Here is a 27,569-nt window from a genome sequence, read left to right as displayed (position 1 = left end):
GGACAGAATAAGGCCTCTTCTAAGGATCGTATTCGATGAGGAAAGGTTTGCAATTTTTCTTTAATTTGATGACTACAAATGTTTTCTAAGGAGAGTACAAAGTAAGGGTATTTAATTTACCATCACTATCACCGATTTTAGGCCCGAGAGAAACCGTGGCTTTGTTTTTTGAGCCATTTCTCCCTGAAATTGGACTTAGATTTAACTTATTTAAATGTGCTGTAAGAAATTCCATAAGGATAGAGAAGTGATAGGGATAGAGGAAGTAAACAAATAGACAATTTGCACGCAATAGTACGCACTAAAGTACTTGACTCGTAGAACAATGCTCCTATATGCCTGGATGAGTTGATAAAATCAAACCATTTCAAAAATTTCCAGGTTTTCACAGACGCAAATTTTGGAATATCTTGTATAGGAGGACACCCATGTACGAGGAGAACAGATGTTGAGGAAGTCAGTTTATATTAATCAACCGCCTTAAACCATGCTCTGAGTTAAGAAAGATATCTACAAAAACAAATTAGCGTTTATTGAAACGGAAAACGTTTAAAATTTTTGGAATATGAAATTTCAGATCACTGTCGGGTTGCGTAGAGTGATTTTTAGGGTTACGTGAAAGTGAACCAGGCGGAATCGCAAAAACAAGCTGTGGAGCTCTTTCTTGGTCTCCCTAATAGAAAGCCCTCTGCTATGCAGAATAAATACAGATAAAATTTCAGAATTCGGAATATCCTATGCTTCAACATCCGCAAAAAAAATTCTATACGTATTTGAAAACAATGGGTTGTTTTTTTTGCTATAAATTATTTTTAAAACCGGTATTAATTATTTATAGGGGATATGCTTAGGCGTCGGAAGTTATTGAAACAATAAACCAACAGTTTACCGGCCAATAAACCGCGCAGGATGTTGGAAGAACACGAGGTGCAGTGGTTTAATTGCGGTCAAATCGATAGAAAGTGTCGTTTATTGCTTTTAGGGCGTAAATACGAATGAAGTTTGTCAGAGAGAATGATAAATCTAATCATATTTAGTGATCAAGTCGCTGATTCTCATGAAACCCGTCAAAAAGTGTAATAACCAATCAAAGTGCCGGAATCCAAATGAACAGAAGAACGAAGTTGCAATTTATTTACGGCTAAATGAAAGTAATGGTCAGAGAAACTTGAAAGAAAACTAACGGAAAATAGCGATGTGCAAGATGAAGAATTCTTCAATTTGGACAAAGAAGACGCCATTTTATGGCCAGAATTGGCCCACCATTGCGATTGCGATCTGATAATCTTTGCGGAAAGTTTTTGAAGTTTGCAAGCCACGGAAGCAGTTTTAATACTTTAACTTTATTAGCGGAATAAAAGTCGGTTCTAGATTTTAAACTGGTGAAATTAATGAAATTAAATTAATCATCACTAATCGCGGTACACTATTTTCCTTTGAGCAGATTTGTTTCTGTTGCCTCAGCTAAAGAATTGGCTCAGACTAAAGCTTTCATCGAGTCCACGTTAAAATTTACAGAAAGAGCCTAAAACGTCTAAACTTGACGAAAACTATCAAATGAAAGTTGAAATCGTGGACAGCAAACGGAATTGTCCTAAAATCTTGAGTGCACATTTATTTCCCAAGTGGTTTTTGTTGTCATGTGAGTAGGACCTTCAGTAATAAATATCCAAATGAGAATCCAGTTAGTTTGTCGCTACATTTTTCTTGAATCAAAAACATGCCAACTTTTCCTACTCGGCGAGCAGTGTGGATATAACTACTATATACTATAACCAGTATAACCATGCAGCGAAAAGTAAGGGGTTTAAACAAAGCAACCAGAAAAAAAAAACTGCATTTTAAACAGAAAATTTGACAATGTTAGAAAAATAAAATCTTAGTAGTTGTTTATTGCTTTCAAAGCGTCCTCTTCGATTCTTCTGAATCAAAGGCCTTCAACAAATTAAAATCTGGAAATTCGCCCCGTGTGGCGCCATTTTACAGGACGGTAGGATACAATAGTATATACTATAGATTTGTACTAACCAGAGCCCGCGTTGTGTCTAGCTACGTTACGTTATAAATACATATAAGTATTTAGAACACCTGCCTTGTGGTTTTACGAAACTCCTGAGCTGACTACACTTAAGCTCATATGAAAATAGATTAAAATGATAGTGATACGGGTGATTTTGAAATAATGTTGTTCAGATGAAAAAGAAAGACACAATTTAAGGACTGCTGAGGTATGTTTCTTTGCTTTCGTAGAGAGAGATAACAGACTTGTTTTCTTTTCAGGGATATTTAGATCTTTGATCAAAACAAAAATAATCAACATAAAACAGATCGCTTCTTACTTCAGCTGAGATGACATCCTTTATTCTGTCTTGTTCGCTGTTCTTGATATCAGGTAAAAAAGTTCCTAATTGTGTGTTATATGTGCATGAGCCATATTCTGAGAAGAAATTGAGATCGCGGCGGAAGTAGTCGAACAGTCCCTATCACTTGGTGACTGTACGACACAAGTTGTACCAAACAAAATCAAGTAGACCACTCGGCAAAGCTCCGCTTGGAAAAAGTCGTAATGTACTTCCAATATGAATTTCGTCTGACCAACAGGAAGGACTTTCCAGGAACTGATTTTTATAATCAACAGCCAAAGAATTAAGCTCATGCGCCTTTGCTATATATGTATTTATTGAAGAGCTTCATAAGGGTGGAACACATATGTTAAATCCTCGTGTATTGAGAGGGTGATCAAAACAATATCTTTTGTTTCAGTATTTGCTGTTACGGATGCAGAAACATGTGCCATCCAAAATATATCTACCTGGACAGGTATATTTCAGCCTCAAGACTATCCACAACCCTACAAACCAAACATGGACTGTTACTGGCTCGTGCAAGTGTCACAGGGAAATCGCATTGAATTAAACTTTCGAGATTTTGCGGTAAGAACGGTTATCGCTTCAAACTATGTATTTGATGTACCTTTCTGAAAGTTGTATTGTAAGCTATAACGTTCTTTTCTCTTCTCTTGTAGATGGACGCCGTTCCGGTAAGATCTTTTTTCCCTACCTTGAACTCTGATTACATCTGATATTTGAAACGCATTTCCATTACCAAGTGACTTAATCTTTTACCCCAGATCATCACGTCGAAATACTGCCGAAGCAATTCTTTTCCTACAATAATGCAGGTGTTTCACAAAGTGCATATTAAAATCGAGGAAAAAAAAAGAGGAAAAAAGTTTCCAATTTCTTATTACTAAACAGATTGAAGAAGCTGGAAATTGTCCAAATGACTATGTTGCGGTAATAGAAGGCTCCTTTGGAAGCACTGACGTTATAAGGCGCCTTTGTGGCAGTAATCAACTGCCATCTAATCAGTCAACTATTGTTTCCTCGAGTAACTCACTCCTTGTGCATATGCACACAGACAGCGTGAACGGGAACCGAGGGTTTGTAGCAGGACATCAAGGTAGGAATACTTTCTAGTTATGTCACGCTTTCGAGTGGTATTCCATGGAATATTCTCTAAAACAATTGTATTTTCTCAATATGCTTTCTTAATATGTAATATGTATACTGAGAACAAACCGTGCCATCATTCCATAGTATACAAGAACAAGTATCGCAAAACCACTTCAAACCATGCATCAGAAATACAGCGGGGGAACAAAATCAATTCAAGCTGCCCTCACCCCCATTTCAAATGACTTTGAACGCCTTGAAAGCGATTTTAACATTCTTTCGATGACTTTCAAAAGTTTAATTAATTAAATTTATGTCACAGAATACAAGAAATACATTATAATTAAAGATATAATGGTCAAACGCTTTGATAAATCTGGAATAAAACTGCAGCATATAATGTGAAGGTAAAGTGTAACACAATGGAGTAAGCTTTCCTGTACTCTGATTGGCTTCATTTTCTACGCCATGGAATAAAAGGCAAATGTTAGGTCTCTGCGTTTTGATCATTAATTGCATCAATAAAATCCTTGTTAAATTAAGATTCGTTTTAGATAAACATACGCTTAATCGTTTGGGTCAAGATCTGAAATTACTTGTAATATTAGATCGAGAATCGATACGGTTGGACTACATTACTGCCAGTCAGGCGACGAAGATGAGCATTGCTGTTTATGTAAAATAACTATTAGTTAATCCTCCATGTTTCAGGAATTTCGATTCCGCTGCCTTTGTTGATGATATTGCCATGAATTCTTATTTTGATTACCTCTTGAACTTTACACTTGGATAAATGAGAGCGCACCAAAATGTGTCAAACTATAAAACCATCATGCTATGGCGACGCGTAATCATTCAATCTCGAATAAAGACATCTTTAGCCTCAATAAAGTTCTCAGTTGATAGCGCTGCGGAATCATGTTTCGTCCAAGTTTGTTGATAAGGATAGAGTCAAGAAGGTGCAAGGCAATCCGGCCACTCTTTAAAAAATATCTTTTAAATCGAACATTGGACTTCTTTTAAGCACATATCTATATTTCTCCAGGTATTTGCAAAGTGACTTTTTCGACGGTCAATGGAACCATTATGTCCCCAAATCATCCGCAAAACTATCCAAATGGTGTTAAATGCGAGTGGATTATAGACCTTGGTTCTGGATATGACATCACGCTTACATTTCACAAATTTGTGTTGGAAACAAAAGAAAATTGCGAATATGATTGGGTAAAAGTGCAGGAAGGAAACACCGCAGACGCACCAGAAAAAGGCACTTTCTGCTCAAATAAGCTGCCTCCAGATATATTTACAGAAGGACCGATGAGGATCGTCTTTGAAACGGACGGAGACAAAGAGTATGAAGGATTTCATATGACATGGTCAGCAGAGGGTAAGATAATCACTGTGAGAAATGTCTTTTATTCAAGGTATTTAAAAGCACAACTTGATTAATGGAATGGTAATGCTTCTCGGAACGGATAGCAACTGTGATCTGACAATAAGTCGTGCATACAAAGAATAATTTTTTTAAAACTCTAAACCCGTCATCCTCATTATTGTTAATAGACGAAAACGAATGCCTTGACTCCGGTACCTGCCATGCCAATGCCACTTGTGTTAACACCCCAGGCTCCTATCAGTGTACCTGTATGCTTAGTTACACTGGGGACGGTAAATCCTGTACGTGGTACAAAGGTAAAAAATCGCAATTAAATTAATCAATCCTTAGAAATATTCAGCTTTATACAAAGGGTAAATTGAAAGATGTAGAAAACACGTAGCTTGTTCCTTGAAGGGACTGAAATACCGTGGTATATAAAGCGCGTGTTACAGAGAAAGACGTAGGGGAAAGGATGATCAGTTACATGTAAGAGCGGACAGATTCATCTGAAACAATCATAAAAAGTTCAAATTTCTACTGTTTTAATGAGCCCATACACGCATATAAAACACTTAAGATCCTCTAAATAATTGACTCAGAAATTTCATTAAAAAACTGTCATTTTATCTTGGTTATAATAAACAGCTGACAAAGAATTATTGACCGAGGTGAAGGTCAATAATAGTGGTGGTGACTTCCTCGGAGGCTGATGCAAAAGTACATTTGGAGTTTGAATAGCCATCAGAGTGCGCCTTCAATGCTATCCACTGTTTACATTTTGTACATACATTTATCTGATTGTGCTTTTCCTGATATTTTACAGATTTTAATGAGTGTGACTTAAACCTTGATAACTGCCATGAGGACGCGCTCTGTATAAACACGCTCACCCACTTCGAGTGCAGGTGTAAACCTGGCTTTTTAGGAGATGGCCTTCACTGCGTTGGTAAGTGCAGTTCTCTTATACCTGATTGAAAATACATCATCTTACCAAAGCAAACTGAACTTAGTAATACAAGGCGACAGTTATTCATCTTTGAGAACTATTTGCCAGGTCCGTTTCTTTTCTCCCCTTCGAGTACACCATTTCGGATGTATCACTAGTGGTTTACGCCTATAATGAGACATTATTCTTCTTACTTAATGACCTCAGCTTTAATTCTACTATCACACCACAGTCAGAGTAGCACAACATTTCTACATTGTGTTATTTCCAATGATGTTGGTTGGGCTCTTGAGCTTCGTTTAAATCGATATACTTTAGGTCTTACATAAAAAGATTTAGCGTTTTCCGCATATAAGGGTGGATTACAAATTTCATTTGAAATTACCACTGTAGAGTCAGAGCTTTCGCAGTTTATCCAAACAACTGTCTGTGTTTTGCTCCGCCCACAGGCTTTGATCACCAAATTTCTAACGGTGCTGTATGTTTTTCAGATATCAATGAGTGCAAAAATGCTGAATTGGCCTACAAGCATAACTGTCATATGAATGCCAGCTGTACTAATACACATGGATCGTTTCTTTGTACGTGCATATCAGTGTACACAGGAGATGGTGTCACGTGCACAGGTACCATGTCGTAAATAATAGAAGTGCCTTGAATGAGAGATAAAATTTTAATAACTAATTCTAAACACTTTCAGATATAGACGAATGTCGAGTGGACACTCATAATTGCCATGCAGATGGTGTGTGCATAAATACAGACGGCTCATTTCGGTGTGAATGTCAAATGGGATATTCCGGCAATGGAGTCCTTTGCTCAGGTAGAAACAGGGTGTGCATGTATACAACAGAAAATCAGGGGACATTGATAGAAACTCTTAGTCCAGGCCACGGAACACGTCAATTTCATTTACGTTATTTATAGAAATTCCTAAAGAACGAAAGTATTTTTTTCCAAGAAGTCGGCTTAAAGAGTGACATCGATCCGTTTCTGTGAATAAACGACCGCTATCAGCTTCCTTTGCATGAATTGGGGTTCCCAATTAAAAATAGGAAAATAAACTCGCAAATTGGAAAATAAACTGGGCAGATTGCCTTAATCGCCGGTGAGTTACTCTTCCTTATTGGAGAACAGCGAGGAGATTTTTTTTCTGATTCAAATAACTTCGGAAAAGATAAGCTACGTAGATAAACTGCGTTAGGAATCCACAGTGTGGACGTCTGGGGAAGCAGACTTACGCTGCTTGCAACGCTGAGAATACCTTGGAAAGCGTCATTTTTGACACTTCTCTTATTGTGCCCCTCTGTCCCCGTATTTTCTCGTGATATATAATTGCGTTTCTTCAGGCGTACCTCAATGACCTTATACGAGCATTACCATATATGCAGTTGAGTATTACTTATGATCATGACCTCAATCTGAGGAGATCCTTGTTCGTGTCTTAGAGCAGGTTATTTTTTTAGTTTTTTTTTGTTTTGTTATCAATGGTCTCGGCCTAAATGTAAAGGCTGCCCAAACAAGATTACTTATAGAGTGCATTTTTTAATGCATCTAATTATCTTTTCATATTTTATATAAAGACGTCGACGAATGCACCGAAAATACAGACAACTGTCATAATAAGGCCACTTGTGCCAATACCAGAGGATCTTATGTCTGCACTTGTAAACAAGGATATAGTGGAGATGGCGTCAACTGTGCAGGTTTGTTGAGGAGTAATAACTACGAATGATGGTTACATGCCGCCAAACTGCACGTTTCTCTAACTTTATCGTTGGTATTTGCTTTGTTAAAGCTTCCAAGTTGAGAGACAGAAGAGTATAATGGTTCGTCCTTCGCTAGTTTCGTTCTCAAATACTATGTGGGTTTCATGACACTCCTGCTCTTACCTAAGATGCCGGTTTTTGACAAACTTGATTTTTTTTGGGCATTTTTCGCTCACTATAATGTAATATTCATTATCGACGAAGTACTTTTCAAGAAGGTAGTGCTGTTTGATTTCAGACATAGACGAATGCTCCCTTAGTCTTCACGACTGTCATGTAGATGGACACTGTAACAATACTGAGGGATCATACTATTGCACTTGTGACAATGGATACACGGGGAACGGAGTTTCATGTACTGGTAAGAGTTATCAAAAGATATCATACGAATACTTAGTATACTGCATGGATTTAATAACCTAATTCAAATAGTATGTTTGTTGTAATATGACATTGCCCCAAACAAATCGGGCTTTACAAAGCAAACCGTGAGCCTTGCAAAGTACTGGATTTGACCGAAAAGTGTGTAATGTCATATTCAGCGAACACAATATGGATCAGGAGTTACTCGCATATAACCCAAATCGTCCCACCATTCGCGATACAGACGCATTGTAACACTACCTCTCAACAGGACCTAGCTTCAATGCACCAATTAAGGTAAGAGGATTTATCATTGTGTCAATTTGCATTATTTTTTAATTCAGAACATAATCTGTGGCTAACTGTTGAAAACAAACCTTTTGCAAGTTTTTCAGTGTATTTAAACATGTCTAAGCCGCTTTAGCGTCTCGACCACGACAGTCAATGATGAACAAAGTCAACGGTACTGAAAGCGATCAGAACAAGTTTACTATATTGTTCAGGTAACTGCTATAAAATGCACATATTTATTATTCCTGTTAGTTGATACTCACTTGGGAGTATGATTTATATTCACTTTGGGAGGACTAAAAAATTGGGTCTCAGCACTGGCTGTCGTAAAATGGTGCCTCTTGGCCTAGGAGTGAAAATGAGTGCCGTCCAAATATCATGCTCGGGAAGGCTGAGTTGCCATAATCCTGGTCACTTATCGCTGCAGAAGACATAATAAAGTCCTTAGGCTATGTGAGCCAGCCTTTTCTGCATACAGTTGTAATTTACCATCGACATAATGATGAGACAAGTCAGCAGGGTTTAAAAATGGGAACACGTAAAGACCAAATTTCTGCATTTTGTAAATGATATCATTTTCAGTACCTGGTAAACCAGATCATCATAAGTTTCCAGAAAACATGGGCAACTCATTTACTCTTACGTTTGTGTCATCAGTAAAACTGAAGGTTGGTTTTATTTTTTTTAGGAGATATATCACAGAGCAAGAAATTATCGGTAGCGGAATGGGCAGAGAGACTTAACCGTGTATGTCTTTGCCCGACCATCTTATGTGGAGTCCGTGTATAAAAGTGGGTATCACATATGATGTTAGTGCACTATTACTGACTGGCTGAAATCAAGGCATCCCTATTGCAAAATAGAATTTCAGCCAAAATAATAATCTCACATATGTAGATTGAGTCCATCGCTCCTTTCATTGTAATCGTAAATCAAACTGAAACTAATGCAATTAACATAATGTGCTTTTAACTGTTAATTGTACTTTTATTCCTAAAAATCAGTTAATCGTTGCTAATGTACTAACCTGGCGGTTACTTTCTAACATGCAGGGTGAAGGTCGCTTCGCTTCCTGAAAGGTTTTAACAATACCTAACGCTTGCTTTAACAAGCATCGATATCGATGCGTGTTAATTTCATCTTGCTGTTTATGAGTGCGTTACCATTCTCTACACTGACCTTTTAAAAATATAGGTGCATGTAAAAAAACACTTCATAAAATTTGTTCTGAGGCACAACAGAACAGAACCCCCGGTTAGTTCATTAAATCTATCTAAACTTTGCGGCAATGACAAACGCAGAACATTTTTAGGGAAAGTATATGTAGTTTATATATATATATATATATATATATATATATATATATATATATATATATATATATATATAACTCAACTAATTTTCGTCTCCACCATTAAAAATCATGGATAGTAGTATGCGTCGTAACGCTTTCTGAAGTATAAGTCTCGTTAAAGCGATTTAAAGGCCTTGGATTTTTCTCAATGTTTTATGTGTAAAGAATTATACATGGCTCAAGTTAATTATATATTTTCAGGCCTGAGATTTGTATTCTCTGGTACATGTAATTAGCTGTCTTTATCCTCGACTTTTTTTACGTAGCTCAGATTAGATTTGAGAAAGATTTAAAACAATAAGCCTTCTCGTTAAAGGTCGATGATAGTCGATCTTGATCTTTTGTTATCTCCTTTCACTTAGATAATCAATTGGCGTAAGTCTAGCAGCACTACGTAATGGAACAATCAGCACTATACTCATGTCACATGACGTGGAGGTACTTGTTTAGGTTCTCGATAACTCTTTTTTTCATTGTTTCAATGGTTCTGATTGTGGCTTCATGATGACTAACTGAAAAATTCTTGCTGTACCGAATTCTTATTCACGAGGGAAGGTTGCAAAACTGATTGTGCAAGAACAATTGCACGGAAAGGGACATTTCCCCCTTTGCACATGCACTGGCGAGATTCTACATTCGCGCTGGTTATCCTTATCGTTACTAACACATGTCATACTGCCCCTAATTAATCATTTAAATGTCTAATTTGCGTTCGTGCACTGTTCTTTGTGGTAACCCCTGATCCATTGCTGTCTTAATATTAATGCTCCCAACGTGTTTCGTTAAAATGTCTGTTCTATGGCTAACTGTAACAATTATGATGCTAAATACTGCGATACCAGCCTTAAATTTAAGAAAAATGTATCTGTATACTACTTGTAGTGTGAGTGATGGTCATGATTTGCCCTAGATCAATTTTCACAAAAATCGAAGGTAAATTTGATGACGTACCCAATAGTAAATGCAAAGGAATTTAATCAAGCGGTAGAACACATTTTCCCACGCGAGAAAGGCTAGTAAAACACAAGCTGTAAGGTGAGTGATTTAAAAAATTTTTGTTTTAAAACCGGGAAAATGTGGACTACTGCTTTTATGACACAACTGTGCTTGTGATTTAACTAGAGGACAATGAATTTAGTGTCTGTTCGGGATTAAGTCACTGATTCTCATTAAACTTGTCAAAAAGTGCGACAAACCAATCAAAGCGCGCGCAAGGAATTAAACAACCGATTAGAATGACAATAAGTGGATTAAAGACTGAAATAATATTAAGAATCCCAGCGGAAACTGCTATAAGGAAAATTTGGGAGGATTGGTAAAATACAAAACAAAAACCTTAATTTGCTGCTTAAGAAAATTAATTTTGGACAAGGAAAACGCTATCTTTGTGGTTAGAGTATAAGTCTTCCTCAACAATATTCAACCGACGCGTACGGAAAGTTTGCAGGTGCAGCACAGTTTTTGAGTGCTTTTTTTTTCGGAAAATGGGTTGGTGACAAATTATAGCCGTTACTGTTTTTTTCCCCCATTTTAGAAAACAATTCTGAACTCTTGAGGACCTGAATTCGCTGCATTTTAACGAATTAAAAGCCGCGAAATCGAGCCGCTTCTAGATTAGAAATTCCTGAGGCCTTTGTTGGTTGCTCTAAGATCAATCCAAAAATACCACCATCAGTACTTGTGATTTGCTACAATCGTGACTGATGACTTAACATTGATAATTATGTTTGAGAACGGTCTTAGATAAGTTAAACTTTTACTGCATTCTATCTACGAATGATGAAATTCACTTTACAATCTAAAATTTAAGATGCAAGAACCATTTTGGTTATTCTCTCGTTTCTCCTTAAGGCGGGGTTGTCGCTAAGAGATTAGGCTGTCGGCAGAAATTTTAAGTTATGCGGTTTACAGATGGCTCTTCATAGAAGGTGCTTTGTGTGAAACGGAAGACCCGGCCTAGTAATGACATTTTGTTCACAGTCATTGGCAAAGCTGTGATTTTGTACCAACCGAGTTTCCTGTTTACAAAATGGTGATCACAATGGACAAGTGCTTAAAACAGCGTTTTATTTCAGCTATATTTAGTATTCGTGATAGTTGCACTAATACTAAGGTTGGTCAGGCACATATTCAGATTTTTTCGTTTGGACTATCGCCGGCAGGTGGTGTTAGCGGCAACCCTGGTTCGCATCCTTCTGTTTGTTATCCTTAAATGAAACTGGAGAACCTTTTAAACTTTACTGTTGAAATTTGACGCTGTTTATTTTTAGATATGGATGAGTGTGAATCTGTAGGTGACGTTCCTTTTGGAAACAACTGTCATGATTACGCCAACTGTACCAACACTAAGGGATCATTTCAATGCACGTGTCATACGGGATACTCTGGTGATGGAGTTATTTGTGTTGGTAAGCTCTTAGTCAGGGAATAACGCCAAAAAACGAACCAGCAAGCTTTAGTATAATTACCCAGGTCATAACAGAGATTCTCTTGCTCAGATAGGTTGCACATTGCTTCATATCTCGCCATAATCACTTCGCGTGAGGAGACCATAGCGGGGGTGCTGAATTTCAAAATGGCTGGCTCGCGTTTAGTCAATGTTACCAAGGAAATGATAAACGCGATAGAATAATACGAGATTCTTCAGAGTACAAAAAATGCCACTAAGGTGGGCGCAACACTTTTCAAAGTTAGAACTAGAGGTTTTCGCGGAGTTAACGAAATAAATCTGTCAAATTCTAGTGAAAAAACTGGTTGCTTATCTCGATACGGGTTCTCAAAACAATTGTAGAAAAAAATGATTAGTGCTTTCTTTATTTACAGTATGGTTTCAACAACTAAACGAATTCACTTCAAAATTCGAAGCGCGAAGGTAAACGAAAGTTAACGAAAGCTTTACCTCTCCGTAAGGAGAAAAGACGGCTAGCTAGCTAGTTGTCATTGTCAGCTACTCTCGACCGTCAACTCAAGTCATCACCACACCACAATAAAATTTCCATTTGCGATGAATGAAAAATTATGAAACTCCAATAACTAGTGAAACTATCAAGATGACAATGGTGAGTTAACTGATGTCAACAATCACCACTATCTGGTTCTTCCTCTCCAACTTCTTCTGTAAAAGAGGATGGGAAAGTAAACATTGACTAAAGAACTCGATGATTTGCCTCATGGAAACAGCTGATGAAAAATGTTCTCTGCATTAATTTCCAAATTTTCCAAATTTCCAAACCATGCTCACACAGCTGGCCTCTTTAAGGAGAAGGTTAGATTACGTCCTGAAGCTGTATTTTAGCCATCTAAATTCAAACTTTAGCTCCGCGAAGTTCTCTCTCACAACAAAAATTTGATATGAACAAAGACAACTCGGGGACAATATGTTGGAAACTACGAAGCAAAAGATGACAAAGAAAGCAGCGATCTTCAGTTCCTTATCTGAAAAACCGTTTTACACATTACAGTCTTGTCCGTCCAAAAATAATATAGAAACATATAAAATCAAGGCTATCATAAGCACAAAAACGATACAAGTATAAAAGCTACTGTAAGCGACACTCAGGCATTTAAACAAATGTCATCAAAAGCAAAGAGGGTCCCGAAACATCTCTTTCGGTTCACAACATTCATGACTACTTTTCCTGCAGTGCACTCCTCAAGAGATCAATGTTTGCGATTGATTTGTTATCCTCCTGTTTGAATTCTGCAGCATCTATTCCTTTTTCCTGAACAAATTAGAGTAGACGTAAAAGAGAGTGGTCTTAACAGCCTAAACTGTGAAATCAGCGCGACCCTTTGTTTAGCCAATAAGTCACCTCTCCTTACCCCTCATCCTAATTTTCTACTTCTACTCTTTTGGGCTACATACCCAAGGATACCCAAGGATACCCAAACAAAAGTTGTAACACCGAACAATTCTCTCTTGAAACCTGCTGAGCACGATTTAAACCATGTGGTGGAAAGTTTCCGTAGGCATTGAACAAACAATGGCGTCATCGTCCTAAGACAAATCGGGATATTTTGGTATCGCAAATTTACAAATTGCTCGTTTACGTTCACTGTCGACGAAAACAATGGCGTTTAAAGTTTTTGACTGAACCAGCCGCAACTTACTTCTTTTTAGACATTTTAGCACCACATTTTCCCTCGTTCATTCGGTTTTTTGCTTCAATCATGTGCAGCTATAGATTGACCATTTGGTCAACGCAACAAAGTCCATGTCTCTGTTCTTCGATGTGTGACGAGTCTTTGCTGTAATACTCACCTGTTAAAAATATACTAAACAAAATATTCGATTCAGGATCAGAGAATATAGTTGATAATCCCCAAAACGAATTCGAGGCGAATATTCAAGAATATTTCACTGAGCCTGAAGGGAATAATCGTTAAATTCTCATAGTTTTGGATGCAGTTTTAATAACGAACAGTTGAGGTAATAATTAACAATCTTTAAATCGTACATTTTGTGATTATTTTATGCGATAAAAGTTTGAGTGGCTTAAAACTAAAAAGACCGCCAGACTCGTTTTGGCTACAGTCAGTTAGGTCGCCCCGTATGATATAAACCGTTTTGCCTTGTATGTGTGTTTATACATGACAAAGCTAGCTAGGAAAACACCTTGACTTCTTATTTTCTTCATCAAGATATCAACGAGTGCGACCGACTCGGGTTGTCAACTGAACATCAGCAACTGGGCCATGTTTGTCATGATGATGCTAACTGTTCAAACACTAAGGGATCTTACTTTTGCACCTGTCTGGACGGATATTCTGGAAATGGATTGCACTGCGATGGTGAGACACCTTTAAATTAAGTGGACTCAAATAAAGCAGGCTTTATTTCTGGACACATTTGCTCAATGTAAAAAAAATTATGAAAAAAGGTAGCCTGCACTATTTTCTTCTGGTTGAACGTCGTCGCTTTTGCTATCATGAATTTCTAGGTATTTTTTCATGCTCTTTTTATGGACGTTTGTTCAGTTCTTGTCTCATAAGGGGTACGTGAAATACCAACCCAGAAGATGACTTTTACATTACCGCACTGTAATCTAATATTATTCATTTGTTAGATCTCGATGAGTGTTCAACTGATAGACATAACTGTCGTGTTACCGCCAACTGTACCAACACAAAAGGATCATTTCACTGCACGTGTCCTTCGGGATACTCTGGTGATGGAGTCGCATGTGTCGGTAAGACATAGGGATAGAAATAGTCATTGAAAGAAAGAGAAAATTTAAGTTATTTTCTAGTTGAATAGTTTAACATTTGTTATGTATTTTCATGTAGAAAGTAATGGATTGTAAGCTAAAACGATGGAACAAATGTTTATTTAAACGATGATTGGAAGGTACTGTATATTATCATATTAAAGGAAAAGAGACAGGAAAACAAATAAAAGGAAAATAGGCTACTTATGCCTAAATAGATAGATCTCGTATATTATGCTAAAATACGGACATCTGAATTTGGAGTTCTCAGTTACAAAATTGACAGAACCTTACCAGCTTTCGTGCATTTCTAGCAAATGTAACCGAATTATCGGAGTAATAAGTTTAATTCTGTTCCTTAGGACAGCAAACGGAAATCTGCTTTTGTTTGATAACTACCCACTAATCAATGGCAGGCTTGTGTTAGAAATCGAAACCTCTCGATTAATTTCTACTATTTGCTTTCTTGCTTTATTGCCCCACTCACTACGATGTACTTAAACATCCATTTGTGTTCCTAGTTTAAAAAAACAAAACAAAACAAAAAAGAATTCCATTCTATCAAGAGCACGTTTATTTTCCTCCCATAATGTTTAAATTACGTTTTTCCAAAGACATTAACGAGTGCAACCGACCCGGGTTGTCAGCTGAGAACCAAGACTTTGGCCACATTTGTCACGATGATGCTAATTGTACAAACACTGAGGGATCTTACCTCTGCGCATGTCTAAACGGATTTTCTGGAAATGGATTATACTGTGATGGTGAGGAAAGTCATAGATGAATTAGCACGCACTTTTATTTGTGGATTGAAATATGGGTTGGGATTGCCTTTGGGTTCACGGTCCCTGATAATGGAATTGTGTCATGATGTTTGATATGGATGTCTCGGTGCGATCTCTCGATAGGAAAATATTTCTCTGTTTACCTACAGAATGATCTGTTGTTAGGCGCTAATATTTTTAAGGACATTATCTAAAAAAAGTGGCCAGTAAGAGGGTCCTTTAAACACCTACGGGTGTCAAAAATAAGCTGCGTTGAGTGTGAAACTTTCAACTGAGTAAAGGTATAAATAATTCATTCTTTAGATATCAATGAGTGCTCAAATGGAAAACACAACTGTCATCCTATTGCCAACTGCACCAACACCGAAGGATCTTTTCATTGCACTTGTCACTCAGGATATTCTGGAGATGGAGTTTCCTGTTCAGGTGATAATACATGAGTTTATTATGTCGCTTAGTGATCGTTGCACCACTTATAACTAGGTTCTGTCCTTTTCAAAACCTTCATTCCCTTCATCGAAACTTTATGCCAAAACGATACACTCAAATTGACAATTAGAACCCTTCTGTCAAGTGCGTTACTGGGACCATTATAACTATGTAAAAGTTGAGTTTTTCCGTCGCTTGACGAGTAATCTTATCTTATTAGATATCGATGAGTGTGTAACTGGAAGACACAACTGTCATGCTGACGCCAACTGTACCAACACTAAAGGTTCATACTATTGCACCTGTCATACGGGATATTCTGGTGATGGAGTTACCTGCCAAGGTAGGCTGAATGTTATCAATTTAGTACTAAAAGATTGGAAACCCTCGATTTCCTATATCCTTTATGGAAGATTTTTATAATAAACTTTACTCTCAGATATAAAAGAATGTCAGTCTGAAAGTCTGGCGCCTCATCACAGCAATTATCGTCATAATTGCCATGAAGATGCAAATTGCACAAATACCAAAGGATCCTTTTATTGCACGTGTCATCGCGGCTTCTCCGGAAACGGTGTAATTTGTGAAGGTAAGTAAACATCAACGATGAAATGTGTTTCTTCGTAAAAGAAAACATCAGATCACTTCTGTCTTGGGCCTTGTTGATTTCCTCTTCACCAATCGGTAGCTGAGTAATAAAAAAATTTTCTGAACAGCACTCTTACTCGTAGTTATGCAATAGAACCTATGGATGTGTAGCAGTCTCTCGCTGAAAGTGGCACATATGATTGACCGCTTAGTTCGTCGTCATTCGTAAACACACGGCAACAGGTCATAAAATAAGGATCAAGTAACACCGTCGGCTTAATTTCTGTTGGAGACATCTCGCTACAGACGGTCCACCAGTTTGAGTTCGACTATAATATCATGGCATGTCACGGTCCAAAACTGAAATGAGCAAAAATGACGCTAATAGCAACAGGGAAAGTAATTCAAACGAAGAATTGTAGTTCATATAATCATTTGAATCTAATGATAACTTACACAGAATAGAGAGTTCATAATAAAATAAATACGTTTTCCCTATTTAGATGTGGATGAGTGTTTTCCTAATCTGAACTCTAGCCAGCATGCTTATTTGACTCATAATTGTCACGATGATGCAAACTGTACCAACACAAAAGGATCCTTCTACTGCACGTGTCTTAATGGTTATTCTGGTAATGGATTAACTTGTGTAGGTAGGTAAAGGATGTGTCATCATGCCATTAATGTCACCAACAAAATCAATCTATTCACGTCGGTCCTACCCAAGCAAGCGTCATAGGCTAAACTGTTTGAACCGTATTTTCACGTATACAGGATTTCAAATGCCATCTGGTTTGATTGACCGTCAGATGGGCAGAGTAAGAATGGCATCCTGTCAACGGAAATTTTTCCCACATGAGAACTATAGAGGAGGAGCAGATCCTGGAACTCCTGATCCATATCTCGTATCCTCTGTTTGATACGAGTAAACTGCATTAATTGATAACAAATTGCATCACAGAGCTCCTGATGCAATTTGCATGGATTTCAAAGAAATAGATACTCGGCTTACTTATCAAGAAATAGGGAGTGAACATAGCATGCTTAGTTGCATTAACCTTCCAGATCTTCAACTATATTTTTGTTTGCCAAGGTCATTATTAGATATAATAGATAGCGATCTTAAATTGGCATAGTGGTTTTAGTTTGTTTCAAACATGTTCGGGCTTATTTTTTAAACTATTCTATGGTGTGCATATAGTGCCACTTTTTTTCTTTCCCCAAAACACTGGTTAGACCATAGGAGAAATTTCTCCCTAAAAGTCATTGACTTACTTGAATTTTCAAAATCTTCATGAACAGCTAACCACAGCTGAATAGAGGAATTAACTCATTGCATAGTATGTTGTCATTTTTTTAAACTGGAATTTTGATTTTGTTGCATATCAGATATAGATGAATGTGCTACTGAAGTAGATAACTGCCACCTGAATGCTAATTGTACCAACTCGAAAGGATCATTCAACTGCACTTGTCATACGGGATACTCTGGACATGGTGTTTCGTGTCAAGGTAATGCTTGATCAAGAAAGCTGTTTTTACATGTTCTGTAAAGTTTACACATTGCAATGGTATTCAGTGGTCGAGCAACACCTGATGAACATTTTTTCGGGCAACCATAACTAAATTTAATTTTTTTCAAATTACGAAATAGAAAAGCGAAACAGTTAGGAAGGCAAATTAGAGTAATCAAACTGGGTTGATCCTATTAAAACCTAGGAAAGGAGTTTATTGAGCCATATTTCATACTTGAATATGGTAAATTACTTAACAGAGACACATTGAATTACAACGTTATATTACAATTCTGCTTTAATACAAATAACACGACGTTATACCTTACAACGCTACAATTTTTACCGAAAATAAAATTTAAAGTAAACTCAAAATTGCAATGTAGATTTAATTTATCACCCATACTTCTGTACGAAACACTATTATTAGACTTCTTAGAAACGTGTAAAAAGCAGAAAACATGAAATTAATTTAGACTTTGCCCTCATAGATATCGATGAATGCACGTCTGGAGCACACGAATGTCACGCTGACGCCAAATGCACCAACACAAAAGGATCATTTTACTGCGCGTGTCATTTGGGCTACTCGGGAGATGGAGTGATCTGTGAAGGTAAAGTTAACGGTCGTTATCAGAGAGACATTTTATTATCGCTTAGTTTTCTATCAACGAGAGCTTCACCTCTTTAATGCTGTCTACTGGTAAATAGATAACAGACAACCCAGCGGCTACTTATTTTTAAATAATTACAATTTTTAGATTTACAGGGCCGTAGCTAGCATGAGGAAAGACGAGGCAATTGCCTCGCCTTGATTTTGGCCAAAGATTGACTTTTCTGAAGAAAAATGCCACGGAAAATGCTTAAAAGAGCATTTCTGAGCCTTTATATTTTAAAATATTCGGGGGGGGCGGGGCGGGGGGCATGCCCCCGTAAGCCCACTGGCGGCTCGCGCCTTCGGTGCTCGAAACTTGCCTCGTCTTGTTCTGAAGTCTGGCTACGGCCCTGATTTAAATCTCACAGCAGAAAAAATTTCAAGTTTTGGTGGACCAAGATGTGGTGGTATGTGAAACAATTCCTGTGCTTGCACTGTAATTCTATGATAAGATATATTGAGTTGAAATGTGTACTCTATAAAAAAAAGGAAGATGTTATACACTAAGTGATGTTTTTGTATGTTTTAATTCTATAGACGTGAATGAATGTTTTCCTGAAAAAATACCAGATGAACACGACTATCTCGAACACAACTGTCACAGTGATGCCAACTGTACCAACACTAAAGGGTCATTTAATTGCACCTGTTATACGGGGTATTCCGGAAATGGGGTCGTATGCACAGGTACCTTTGTGTGTGTATGTGGAGAAGGAGTGTGTCTTGGATGAATCGTCACTGACGTTTACCAGATTTTCTGGAAAAGCATTAAAACATAGGGCTGGCGAAACATTAAACCTGACATGGCCTATTTTTATTCCAAAGATATAAATGAATGCTACCCACCAGGATTGTCATCTGAGCACAAAGACTTGGCTCACATATGTCACGATAATGCAAACTGTACCAACACGAAAGGATCTTACTACTGCACGTGTCTTAATGGTTACTCTGGATTAGGAGACATGTGCACAGGTATGGTTCTTTTAAGGCTTTAAGGCGCTGTAAAGACTCATGATGAAGCTGGAGTTTCTTGCCACGGAGATTCACAATAGAAAACCTTAAGACTTAGGATAACCCTTCTAAGAAGAAAACAGTGAAGAACTTGAACATTGTGGATACATCGAGTAAAACAGATGCAGTTATTTTAACCTTGTCATCATTAGATATCGATGAATGCGGTACTGGTACGCACAACTGTCACGCTGACGCAAACTGCACCAACACCAAAGGATCATTTTATTGCACGTGTCATACTGGATACTCTGGAGATGGGGCTAGTTGTGAAGGTAAGTTCAATGGACGGCAATTGTTCGGTAACAATCGCGCTTAAGCTTATATTAGTATAGGTAATCACATGAGGCCAAGTACTATTAAGGATTAATTGCACGAGAGTTTTCAAAATTTTCCAAAATTGCCCGAGTCGCGAAGCGACGAGGGCAATTTGGAAAATTTTGAAAACTCAAGTGCAATTAATCCTTAATAGTACGAGGTCTCATGGGATTACTTGTTTATCAATAAAGGGCAAAATTTATACGAAGGAAAATCACGCGCGCAGTCTATTTTTATCTGGGAAGCAACGGATTAGCAATGCAACGGATTAGCCAATCATTAACAGGTAATCATGCCCTCTCTTGATTACTAAAAATGCCCTCGATTAAGAAAAAAATGCCCTCTCTCTCAACCAATCAGCGCTCAGTAATTTTGCCCTTTATTGATAAGAGTGGTTTAGCAAGAGGACGAGAACGTCATTTCAGAACGGCGCGCGCAGCAAAAATGCCGAGAAAAAACTGGGTCGAGAACGCCGTCGCGTTGTGTAGAAAAGTGACTTAGCAGTCGTTTCAACGAACCGTCCACGTTATATTTGTTTTTGAATATCCTAACGTTGGCTCCTTAGGATCATTATCAGCTTTGAATTTTCGGTTTCATAGACCGCTTGAAGGACAAAGAAATTATCCTATTTGAGATTCACTCTAACAAGCACAAACCCAGGATAGTTTACTGCAAGTGAGTTGTTAATATGAATCCACATGGGCAAGTTTATATTCCATTCCAGTTAAGACTCGAGTCTGCAGATTCATCTATCAAATTTTGAAGCCCACTAAATATTTTTTTCTATGATTTGTGATTTGTATCGCTGTCATTCATTTCGTGCTTCTAGATTTCAGCACTACTCGTTTTTCTTCATAATTTTGCAAAGTATAATTTGGAATTGAAATCGTCGCCGTTTTTTCCCTTGTTTACTGAATATTCTTCTCTATCAAGACAGTGCACCTCTTTTGAGCACCACCTTCTTAGAGTTGCATTGCATTTTGTACGGAGTTATCAGGAGTTATGGCGAAAACGTGTAGAGATAGAGTTGTTTACAATGAGTTCCCGTTTAACTACGAACGAATGAAATGCACTCAAACTAGTCACCAACGAAACGGTTAGACTGAGAAATCAGACTTAGTTCCTGTTTTATTTTGTTTTTGTTTCATTTAATTTTTTAACGAATAAAGTCGTTCAAGACTGAATCAAATTAATAGATTTAGAAAGCCGTGCCGAAATCAAGTTGATTGTTGTTTTCTTTCGTAGATGAAACCAAACCCGAGCTATTCTCAAATTTTTTTTATCTCTGACTTCAATTCGCAGAACACTTTTTAATCACGGTTAAAACGACAATGACAACAAATAACACTGAATAATATAGCAGGTAACCTTCGTGTTGTTTCATTTTGATAAACTTCAACATGAAGCAAGTTTAATTTATTGATGAATTAATCCACGATAAAATTAACAGCGCCCGTTCTTAGAGTTTTCATACACGATTTAAGAAATGTATCAAAGAAAAGCCCTTACGTTGCTTAAAGCCACGCTCAATCACAAAAGGTAACTGAGACCTAAAATCTTAGATCGCTTGCTAACGATCGTGTTTCCTTTCGGTAATCCAGAATAAATGTAGCGGTAAATTTTCACAAATTCACTGAATAAAACAAAGAAAGGAACTGGTTATCTTGGAAATGAGTTCTGAAATCATTTCAAACAGCATTATCTCGTTTACAAGTGCACAATTAACGCAAATCCTAGGCGTTTTGATCACGACGAGAAAACCAGGGAAATGACATCCTGAACTTGATGGGGAGAACGGCAACGCTAACACCGGAAGTCGAAATATAGTCGTGTCCAGATTATCCGCGCGCTTTCCCGTTCTGAAATGACGTTCCCGTCCTCTTGCTAAACCACTCTATTGAAACGAGATGTGTCTTCTTCATTATCGTGGTGTACTCTATATTGAGTGACCGTCTTACTTGGTGCATATACATATATGTATATTTCGTGTTCAAAAACTCAATTCACTTTAAAGTACTGTAACAATACAAAGTTTCATCTCTATACAGTATAAAGAAGCCTTGTCAAAACAGCCATGTCAGTTACTTTCACTGCATACATATCAAACAAACCTAGTACCTATCTAGTAAAATACTCCCTCCATAAACGCGAAATCATACATGCATTTATATGATCATTACGATCCTGGTCTTTTTCTAGCCGTTGCAACACATATTGGGCTATCTGTATCTTCGTTATCAACAAAAATGTTCCACCGAATCAATTAAAAAAATAACTCATTAATGAAGTAGCTTTTCTTTGCTCACTACAGATATCAGTGAATGTCAGATTCAGAGCCTCGCATCTCATCACATCACTCAGTATTCCCACACTTGCCACAATGATGCAAACTGCACAAACACCAAAGGATCATTTTACTGTTCGTGTCACCACGGATATTCAGGCGATGGTGTGAATTGTTCAGGTAAAAATAAAAAAAGTGTTCGTCAGAAATTTCCGTCTCTTAACTTTTCACTCCTTAGAGCGACCAAAACGAAGTTCATCCAACGATATCAATACATTTTCAAGGATAAAGGCGATAAAGAAAAGAAGGACATCACTTAGGTTATAATATTTGGTTGGACGCGAAATTCTTGGAGCTGACATTACATAAGATGTATTGTATACAGCGAGGAGAATTTTTTTAAGATCCTGGGAACGAATGGGTTAGCAGCAGAAGACAATTCAAAGCCAACAAATCTACGTTCAAATGACATAGGGAATCCCGACTTGAGCAACCCAGTTATAAACCTAATAAAGTTTGAATTAATTCCTCCCAAAATAGTCTGAGACATGACGCAAAAAGAAAGTAAATGAAATGTTATTCTATGATAGATGTATAGAAACTCTGTGTAGGCCTTAGCTCAGCAAAATTCGATAAACTAGACACTCAGTAATGTTTAAAAATGTTTTAATCCTTTTAGATATCAACGAATGTTTCCCTGATCTGATTTCTGATGAGCATTCTGATATGGCTCCCAACTGCCATGTCGATGCTAACTGCACCAACACAAAAGGATCATTTTTCTGCACGTGTCTAGATGGTTATTCTGGTAACGGAGTTTCATGTGTAGGTAGGTGATTCTCGTGAAAGATATGCTGTCATCAGGTGTAAGCTCTATCGGTATTCAATTGAAGTTGATAGAAGGTTAAGATTTATCGTACTTTGAAGTTATCGCTCCAATGCAAGATCGTCATTTATGAAATGATTATGGTTGAGTAAATCTCAAACTCTCTTTTCAATGTGCCAGTCTCGACACTAACTAGCTTTTTCCAAAAGGTGAATAGCCATTTATTTAGGAATATTATTAAGTGCTATTTAAATTTCACAATTTGGAACCTAATTTACGTGCGCTAAATTTTAATCCAAATTCATCAGGTTTTTTCAAAACTAATTTGCCACAAAAGTTACGTCCTGACTTAAGACTTACTTTCATCACAACACAACAGACTCGTTGTCATTGAGGACGTAGTCCTCTTGCTTACAGCTTTACTGGGGGGATTCTAAAGAAATCGTGCGAAGAATCTGTTTAACATTTAGGAAATTGTCTGATTGCTACAAAAACTGATTTTGAGAGAAAATCTGAGGTGTGAATCTCTTTAATTTACATCAGTTTAAAGAAGAAAGCATTTCTTAAATGAAAGGTATTCCTTTTCCACTAGAAAAGAAATGTTAATTTTAGCACAAGAAGGGTGTCGTTCATGATGTCGAGACTAAGAGAATGTCCAGGCTCAAGAGGAAAACGCCTTTCAAGACAAAACTGAAAAAAGCGAGGGAAACGCTCGTTGTTTAAGTAACCTCACCGGAGGGAGTTTAGTCTCATGGTTGTTGAACATGGATGGTTAACTGGGATGGAAATGATAGCGGAAATTGAACAAGCAAATGAGATAAAAGGAGATACATTTGAGAAGCAAAAACGGTGGCAGCCTCAAAAACCAAGCATCACTTCAGTGCTGCATCATATCCATATCTCCGATTTCGAGAAGTTGCCAACTAAGTAATATATTTACGGAGAAAATTTGAAGTAGGTGACAGGCGTGTTTTAATGGGCAACTGTAACTGATCAACTGACGTTTAAATATTGTCAAATTTTTTTCTTCTTAACTTCATCTGATTTTTATCAAATTTGATGTCGGTGTTGAATTCTGCTAGCCACCTGCTCGAAAACTCCTGATCCATTTTACTTTCTTGTAAACTTGTTATTAGCATATCTTCCCTGCTATCTGAAAATTTCTTGCTCGGTCTCCGTGCACTTGATCGAAGGCTTTTTAATTGAGGGTTCTTGAATATCATTGCACTGAATAGAACATGATAAAAAGTGCATTAGAACCCAAGCCCTTACATGCTTGTATTGTAGATATTGAGGAGTGTGAAATAAACAAAGATAACTGTCACATGGACGCCAACTGCTCTAATACAAAAGGCTCATTTTACTGCACATGTCACACAGGATATTCTGGGGATGGCGTCCTCTGCAATGGTATGTTGTGGGACCATTAGTTTTATTTCTTATCATCCTTTATACTGGTGAAAAAAGGTAATTTGGTTTCATTAATTTGGTTGATAATGTAAATTGACCACCGCAAAGAGTTTCAAAGCTGAAACATTGACTGACCATTGGCTTTCTTTATGGAAATGAAATACTTATCACAATTTTTTTAAACAGTATTTCGCTCGTTTGCTGAGTAAAATAGCAAAATGCATGTCACAAGAGACACCAATGAAAAGAGATGTACGTTTTGTTGAAAAAGGTGGTGGACATAGTTTCTGTTAAACTGTAAATAAAATACATTTTCAGACATCGAGGAGTGCGCCATTGATTCAGACAGCTGCCATGCTGATGCTAACTGTACCAATACAAAAGGCTCTTTTCACTGCACCTGTCGCCATGGTTACTCTGGAGATGGAATAAAGTGCATAGGTAATTTTCATCCAATGTTGGATTAGGGATCGGTTAATCATGATTGGTATTTTGAATGTCTTAAATTATCCGGGAACCATTTACTTGCATACAATCAAAGTTAATCTCTTGATTTCAATATTCTCGAAAGCTGCGTAGTAAGCTCCTCCGTGCCTACGAGGATTGCAGTTCTCCATGAGAACTGTGTGATGTCAAAGAGCAATCCAAGCTAGAGCGTCACTTTTTAATCTACAAATAAAATAATTACGATTTCAAATCTCGTTGCATTCGACCTGTTTATCTTTTTAGATGTGGACGAGTGTTTCCCAGATCAGATATCTAATGATTATCGCCATCTTGAAAACAACTGCCATGCTGACGCAAGCTGTTCCAACACTAAGGGTTCCTTCTTCTGCACCTGTCATACGGGATATTCTGGGGATGGAGCGGTATGCATAGGTTAGTGGACAGTCATATCCCTTTCCTCCTTCTCGTCACGAACATTTATCATTTTAGGACTCATTTTCTTCTTTACTTTCATCAAAAGATATAAACGAATGCGACGATTTGACATTGTCGTCAGAGCACCAAGACATGGCTCACATATGTCACGACGATGCTAATTGTACAAACACAAAAGGATCTTACTACTGCACATGTCTGAATGGATACTCTGGATCAGGAGAGAAATGCAAAGGTAAAAATGATAGATAACTGCTTGGATTCTCGTTAGCTCATGTATTTAACTATTTCTCACTTGTTTTGCGTATTCGTTGTCACTGAATAAATTTTTATCTCGAGTTCAGTTTATCTGCAATTAAAGGCAATGGCGCAAATTACAAAAATATGCTGTTTGGTGGCAACGTGTCACCTAAATAAGCAGAAAATTCCGCGACTCAAATGGACATAAGAATTTAAAAAAAGGCAGAACGAAAATAGGCCAAAACAATTGAGGAAATTGATAATATGCTACTTATATGCAACTTGCTACTACAGTGAACAAACCTGTGTCTAAATTGCAAGTAAAAAGGTTTTTATTCGAAATAGGTGGGATCGAGGTCATTGGTAGTCGTGATAAGAAAGGTTTTTGCTAGTCTCATCATTTTCTGGAAGACCAGCGTGATTCAGGCAATCAGTACATGTATCAAAACACTGACTTGTAAAGAGGTGACAAAAATCTTCAATCAATCAAAAATATAACTTACTGGAGTAACACAAGCGGAAAAATAATTCATTTTTACATAAAGTGGATGTGAGTTGGAGGGCCTGAATATGAGTCGATCCTTTTTCTTAAAATTTTGAAGCAAGCCGGCATGCAGCTTTCCAGCGTAACTCGTCTAATACTAGTTCGTTTCGATGTTATTTCTTTCGCAAGATATTGACGAGTGCACATCTGGAACACACAACTGCCATGTCGATGCTAATTGTACTAACACTAAGGGATCGTTCTTTTGTATTTGTCATACGGGATATTCTGGTGATGGAATAACTTGTGAAGGTTAGTAGTATGGTTTCTATATGGATCATTTATAAATTTCAAACGACGTTGGCTTCCGTTTTTACTGTTCATCCTTCCAGTGTAAGTGGTGCAATCAACAGTTACGTTTCTGAAACAAAGTAGTATGATGACCTGAACTGTAACCTGTCATTAGTAAGTTGCTTCTTAAACTAATGTTTTCCCTTCTCAAATTTTACTGATTAGATTTATATCAACAGCAAAAACCTATTGAATAAAGCTAGCCGGATGAGGCTATGGTATACACATCAAACTACTGTGATAGCTCCCTTTGTGGTGCTGATGAATCCAAGATAGCCTTAAATTAACAAAGTTTCCACCTATATGCTTTGTTTCTAGAGAAATTATGTGCCTATTATGTGCCATTTTACACGAGCCGATAATTATCTCATTCTGTTTTCCTTTCTGGCCCAAGCTGAGGTTAAACATTTTACACCTTCTTTGGCAAGAATTGGAAACCAATTAACGTGCTTATAACGAACGTTTGAATAAGAATAGATGCGCCTTTCCTCAAACTGATTGGTTATTTGTATCGACTAATAGTTATTTTTCGATGCAGATATAAGTGAGTGCGAAACAGAAGGCCTGTCACAAGAGCATAAAGGTTATGAGCATGACTGTCACTCCGATGCAAACTGCACCAATACAAAAGGATCCTTCTTTTGTACTTGCTTAAACGGATACTCCGGAAATGGCGTGGATTGTGTTGGTGAGCTGATGTAGAGAGATACCTTATTGAGTGTGTGCGAGTGTGTGATAGCGAGGGAGGGAGGCTTGTTCTCACGGTTAAGTCGGTCTATTGAGTGAGATGTCTTTGTTATCACTGTTGTTTTCTATCTAGATATAAATGAATGCCACGCAAACAATTTGGCTCAAGAACACGTGGATGAATATTCTCACAACTGTCACGCTGATGCTAACTGCACTAACACTGAGGGATCCTTCTACTGCACGTGCCTCAATGGGTATTCTGGTAATGGAGTTGCCTGTGTGGGTACGTTTATACGGTATATGTATGAAATGAAGAAATTCTAAATTTATATCAGT

At 37.5% G+C, this 27,569-nt stretch overlaps 2 protein-coding genes across 3 annotated transcripts in view; both read left to right on the top strand.

Moving 5' to 3' along the window:
• LOC149035392 (uncharacterized) lies at positions 1–8,414 on the top strand. The gene is made up of 12 exons (XM_089192264.1): positions 1–45; positions 2,281–2,392; positions 2,764–2,933; positions 3,026–3,040; positions 3,258–3,462; positions 4,501–4,842; positions 5,019–5,147; positions 5,657–5,779; positions 6,271–6,405; positions 6,480–6,602; positions 7,363–7,485; positions 7,787–8,414. Exons 2-12 carry the CDS (start codon positions 2,350–2,352, stop codon positions 7,969–7,971), a joined length of 1,593 nt encoding a protein of 530 aa, XP_089048390.1. The 5' UTR covers positions 1–45; positions 2,281–2,349; the 3' UTR covers positions 7,972–8,414.
• LOC113673605 (uncharacterized) overlaps positions 8,276–27,569 on the top strand; it is a 57,911-nt gene continuing 38,617 nt past the window's right edge. For both annotated transcript variants that reach the window (XR_016182518.1, XM_089192263.1), the window contains exons 1-25: positions 8,276–8,414; positions 8,891–8,993; positions 9,919–9,994; positions 11,827–11,964; positions 14,198–14,347; positions 14,623–14,745; positions 15,378–15,527; positions 15,852–15,974; positions 16,198–16,320; positions 16,417–16,566; positions 17,069–17,218; positions 17,955–18,077; positions 18,571–18,693; positions 19,272–19,421; positions 19,560–19,709; positions 19,901–20,023; positions 22,378–22,530; positions 23,030–23,179; positions 24,464–24,586; positions 24,905–25,027; positions 25,316–25,465; positions 25,554–25,703; positions 26,382–26,504; positions 27,082–27,231; positions 27,364–27,516. Coding sequence is in view for 1 of the 2 variants with exons in the window: in XM_089192263.1 (XP_089048389.1) it covers positions 11,829–11,964; positions 14,198–14,347; positions 14,623–14,745; positions 15,378–15,527; positions 15,852–15,974; positions 16,198–16,320; positions 16,417–16,566; positions 17,069–17,218; positions 17,955–18,077; positions 18,571–18,693; positions 19,272–19,421; positions 19,560–19,709; positions 19,901–20,023; positions 22,378–22,530; positions 23,030–23,179; positions 24,464–24,586; positions 24,905–25,027; positions 25,316–25,465; positions 25,554–25,703; positions 26,382–26,504; positions 27,082–27,231; positions 27,364–27,516 (3,049 nt within the window). In the remaining variant the exon portion in view is untranslated. The remainder of the gene's footprint in view (positions 8,415–8,890; positions 8,994–9,918; positions 9,995–11,826; positions 11,965–14,197; positions 14,348–14,622; positions 14,746–15,377; positions 15,528–15,851; positions 15,975–16,197; positions 16,321–16,416; positions 16,567–17,068; positions 17,219–17,954; positions 18,078–18,570; positions 18,694–19,271; positions 19,422–19,559; positions 19,710–19,900; positions 20,024–22,377; positions 22,531–23,029; positions 23,180–24,463; positions 24,587–24,904; positions 25,028–25,315; positions 25,466–25,553; positions 25,704–26,381; positions 26,505–27,081; positions 27,232–27,363; positions 27,517–27,569) is intronic.

This window comes from Pocillopora damicornis, chromosome 13 (genome assembly GCF_964200805.1).
Source record: "Pocillopora damicornis chromosome 13, jaPocDami1.2, whole genome shotgun sequence".
NCBI classification, from domain to species: domain Eukaryota; kingdom Metazoa; phylum Cnidaria; class Anthozoa; order Scleractinia; family Pocilloporidae; genus Pocillopora; species Pocillopora damicornis.
This window is presented reverse-complemented; position numbering and strand designations above follow the sequence as displayed.